The following is a 2,500-nucleotide window of genomic DNA, read 5'->3' on the forward strand; positions in this document are numbered from 1 at the left end:
GGCGGGGGTCAGACACCTGCGTCTGGTCAAGGTGTCTAAGGACCTGGTGTCAGACATCCACGACCAGGAGGCAGCCTACCGGGACATCAGTGGTAAGACTCCTCTGATTGGTCACGTGTTACAGATGTACTGACAGGTTACAGACCCAAAAAGAGAAACAATTAAGCAATGTTCCCTCTCTCTCTCTCTCTCCCTCACTCCCCCTCCCTCTCTCTCACTCCCCCTCCCTCTCTCTCTCCCTCCCTCCCCCTCTCTCTCTCTCTCTCTCTCTCTCTCTCCCTCCCTCACTCCTTCACTCCCCCTCCCCCTCTCTCTCTCTCTCTCCCCTCCCTCACTCCTTCACTCCCCCTCCCTCTCTCCCTCCCTCTCTCTCTCCCTCTCCCTCCCCCTCCCCTCACTCCCTCACTCCCCCTCTCTCTCTCTCTCTCTCTCTCTCTCCCCCCCTCCCTCACTCCCCCTCCCTCTCTCTCACTCCCCCTCCCTCTCTCGCTCTCTCCCTCCCTCACTCCCCCTCCCTCCCTCCATCCCTTCCTCCATCCCTCCCTCCCTCACTGGCCTCCCTCCCTCCCTCACTGGCCTCACTCCCTCCCTCACTCCCTCCCTCCCTCCCTCTCCAGGTAAGACCAGTGTGTTGTCTCGTGAGGACTGGTGGTTACTGTTGGTGAGGTGTGTGTGTACGCTGTGTGAGATGAAGCGTTTTAGAGAGGCAGAGCTGCTGGTAGACTCTTCTCTGGAGTTCTACTCCTTCTATGACGTCAAGGTAAAGAGGAACCAGCTGCTGTTTTCTGGCACTTTCACTTCCTGTCATTAAAATTTAAGAAATTGTTAATTATAAAGAAAAAATGTTGTATTTGAAAAATGACTCATTTATTGTTATATATTTCTAAATGTGTCGTTAGCACTTTGTTGGTTAAATCTACAGGACAGTAATGTGTTGTTTAGGTGAAGAGGAAAGAGCTGGAGTTCTTTGGTCTGTCGGCTGCTTTCCTGGACCATAACTACCGCAAGGCCTACGATTACATCAGGTCAGACTGGCTGTCCTGCTGACTGTCCTGCTGACTGACTGGCTGTCCTGATGACTGTCCTGCTGACTGACTGTCCTACTGGCTGTCCTACTGACTGACTGGCTGTCTGGCTGACTGTCCTACTGACTGTCTGGCTGACTGTCCTACTGACTGTCCTGGACCATAACTACCGCAAGGCCTACGATTACATCAGGTCAGACTGACTGTCCTGCTGACTGTCCTGCTGATTGACTGTCCTACTGGCTGTCCTACTGACTGACTGGCTGTCCTGCTGACTGTCCTACTGACTGTCTGGCTGACTGTCCTACTGACTGTCCTGGACCATAACTACCGCAAGGCCAACGATTACCTCAGGTCTGACTGACTGTCCTGCTGACTGTCCTGCTGACTGGCTGTCCTACTGACTGGCTGGCTGACTGTCCTGCTGACTGGCTGGCTGTCCTGCTGACTGTCCTACTGACTGACTGGCTGTCCTGCTGACTGTCCTGCTGACTGACTGGCTGTCCTGCTGACTGTCCTACTGACTGACTGACTGTCCTGCTGACTGTCCTGGACCATAACTACCGCAAGGCCCTACGATTACATCAGGTCAGACTGGCTGTCCTGCTGACTGTCCTGCTGACTGTCCTACTGACTGTCCTACTGACTGGCTGTCCTACTGACTGTCCTGCTGACTGACTGGCTGTCCTGCTGACTGTCCTGCTGACTGACTGGCTGTCCTGCTGACTGTCCTGCCGACTGGCTGGCTGTCCTGCCGACTGTCCTGCTGACTGTCTGTCCTACTGGCTGTCTGTCCTACTGGCTGGCTGTCCTAATGGCTGGCTGTCCTACTGACTGGCTGGCTGTCCTGCTGACTGTTCTACTGACTGACTGTCCTACTGACTGTCCTACTGACTGGCTGTCCTGCTGACTGACTGGCTGTCCTGCTGACTAGCTGTACTGCTGGCTGTCCTACTGACTGGCTGTCCTACTGACTGACTGGCTGTCCTGCTGACTGGCTGTACTGCTGGCTGTCCTACTGACTGTCCTACTGACTGGCTGTCCTACTGACTGACTGTCCTGCTGACTGGCTGTCCTGCTGACTGGCTGTCCTGCTGACTGGCTGTCCTGCTGACTGGCTGTCCTGCTGACTGACTGTCCTGCCGACTGACTGTCCTGCCGACTGACTGTCCTGCCGACTGACTGTCCTGCCGACTGACTGTCTGGCTGTCCTGCCGACTGGCTGTCTGGCTGTCCTGCTGACTGGCTGTCTGGCTGTCCTGCTGACTGACTGTCCTGCTGACTGACTGTCCTGCTGACTGGTTGTCCTGCTGTCCTGCTGACTGGCTGTCCTGCTGACTGGCTGTCCTGCTGACTGGCTGGCTGTCCTGCTGACTGTCCTACTGACTGACTGTCCTACTGGCTGGCTGTCCTGCTGACTGTCCTACTGACTGACTGTCCTACTGACTGTCCTACTGACTGGCTGTCCTGCTGAC

General features: G+C 55.6%; 1 protein-coding gene across 1 annotated transcript in view; it reads left to right on the forward strand.

Annotated features, from left to right (window-relative positions):
- The window catches only part of LOC135543133 (general transcription factor 3C polypeptide 3-like), a 24,090-nt gene that overhangs the window by 9,735 nt on the left and 11,855 nt on the right, over positions 1–2,500 (forward strand). The window contains 3 exon segments of the mRNA XM_064970209.1: positions 1–92; positions 618–760; positions 943–1,025. The exon segment at positions 1–92 is cut by the window's left edge and continues 44 nt beyond it. Of these exon segments, the coding sequence (XP_064826281.1) occupies positions 1–92; positions 618–760; positions 943–1,025 (318 nt within the window).

Source organism: Oncorhynchus masou, chromosome 7, assembly GCF_036934945.1.
Source record: "Oncorhynchus masou masou isolate Uvic2021 chromosome 7, UVic_Omas_1.1, whole genome shotgun sequence".
In the NCBI taxonomy this organism is placed as follows: Eukaryota; Metazoa; Chordata; class Actinopteri; order Salmoniformes; family Salmonidae; genus Oncorhynchus; species Oncorhynchus masou.